Source organism: Ceratina calcarata, unplaced genomic scaffold, assembly GCF_001652005.2.
Source record: "Ceratina calcarata isolate Rehan_Ccalc_2016 unplaced genomic scaffold, ASM165200v1 scaffold4790, whole genome shotgun sequence".
NCBI lineage: Eukaryota > Metazoa > Arthropoda > Insecta > Hymenoptera > Apidae > Ceratina > Ceratina calcarata.
Genome location: NW_017172118.1, coordinates 1 through 1,207, shown reverse-complemented (window position 1 = coordinate 1,207; position 1,207 = coordinate 1). Strand labels below are relative to the sequence as shown.

General features: G+C 44.1%; 1 protein-coding gene across 1 annotated transcript; it reads right to left on the bottom strand.

Moving 5' to 3' along the window:
- Positions 1-484: 484 nt before the first annotated feature.
- LOC108627573 (putative ankyrin repeat protein RF_0381) lies at positions 485-1,192 on the bottom strand. The gene has a single exon (XM_026815684.1). The coding sequence runs from the start codon at positions 1,190-1,192 to the stop codon at positions 485-487; it is 708 nt and encodes a 235-aa protein (XP_026671485.1).
- Between the last annotated feature and the right edge of the window lie 15 nt (positions 1,193-1,207).

The following is a 1,207-nucleotide window of genomic DNA, read 5'->3' as shown; positions in this document are numbered from 1 at the left end:
TATGCGTTTTGTTAGGATATCATGGAATGTTAGGATAGCACCGTTAATTTTTGTGTTTTTCATTCTCTCTATTTCTTCAATACATTTCTTCTGAAACTGAGATTGCCCGCTTATATCCGTAGTTATATTAAGATTCCCCTCATGTCCGTTACTCACGTCCAAGCTAGCAATATGCATTTTAACTAGCTGTTGTTGGATACCGGAAAGTTTGTCGCGACTCACAGATCTATACTTAGAACAGTGTAAGTGCAACGCTGTCTCATGGTATTCATTAACCATGTTTACGTTAGAACCGTTTTCTATGAGGGTCAGAACGGCTTCGTACTGATTGGCGCGGGATGCAAGATGAAGTGCAGTGTCCCCATTCTCATATATGGAATCGATGTTGACGTCCAAATTCAAGAGAATTTCCATGATACGTATTTGACCACATTCAGCGGCAAAATGTAACGCTGTGTATCCACTTACATCTTTGTTATTCATGTCAGCTCCTTTTTCGAGTAACCACCTGCAAGTTTCTGCTAGTCCTACTCACGCAGCAAAAGGGCGGTGTCTCGCCCCCTTCCATTTTCAAGTTGACATCGGCACCATGTTCTACTATTTGTATGATATCTCTGTGTTCCTGCTGAATGGCTAGGTGCAGTGCCGTTTCTCCCTCTTCGGTTTGGGCATCCACGTCAACTCCTCTTTCCAATAGCAACTTGCAAATTTCTTTTACTTCTGCTCGAGCAGCAAAATGGAGCAGTGTCTCGCCTGTTTCAGTTTTCAATTTGACATCGGCACTATGTTCTACGAGGATTTGTATGATATCTTCGTCTTCCCACTGAATGGCTAGGTGCAGTGCCGTTTCTCCCTCTTCGCTGTGGGCATCCACGTCAGCTCTTCTTTCGAGTAGCAACTTGCAAATTTCTTTTGCTCCTGCTCGCGCAGCAAAATGGAGCGGTGTCTCGTTCCACCAAGTTTTAAATCTGATATCGGCACCATGTTCTACGAGGACTTGTACGATATCTTTGGGTCTCATCTGAATGGCTAGGTGCAGTGCCGTTCTTCCATTTCCATCTTTGGCATGCACGTCAGCACCTCTGTCAGTGAGCGTTTTTACAGTTTCTATCTTGCAATTCATGACAGCAATGTGGAGCGGTGTGTACGCAGGATTTTGAGATTCACTGTAAACGTTCGCATCTTTGCTCATAACCAGTTCCTCCAT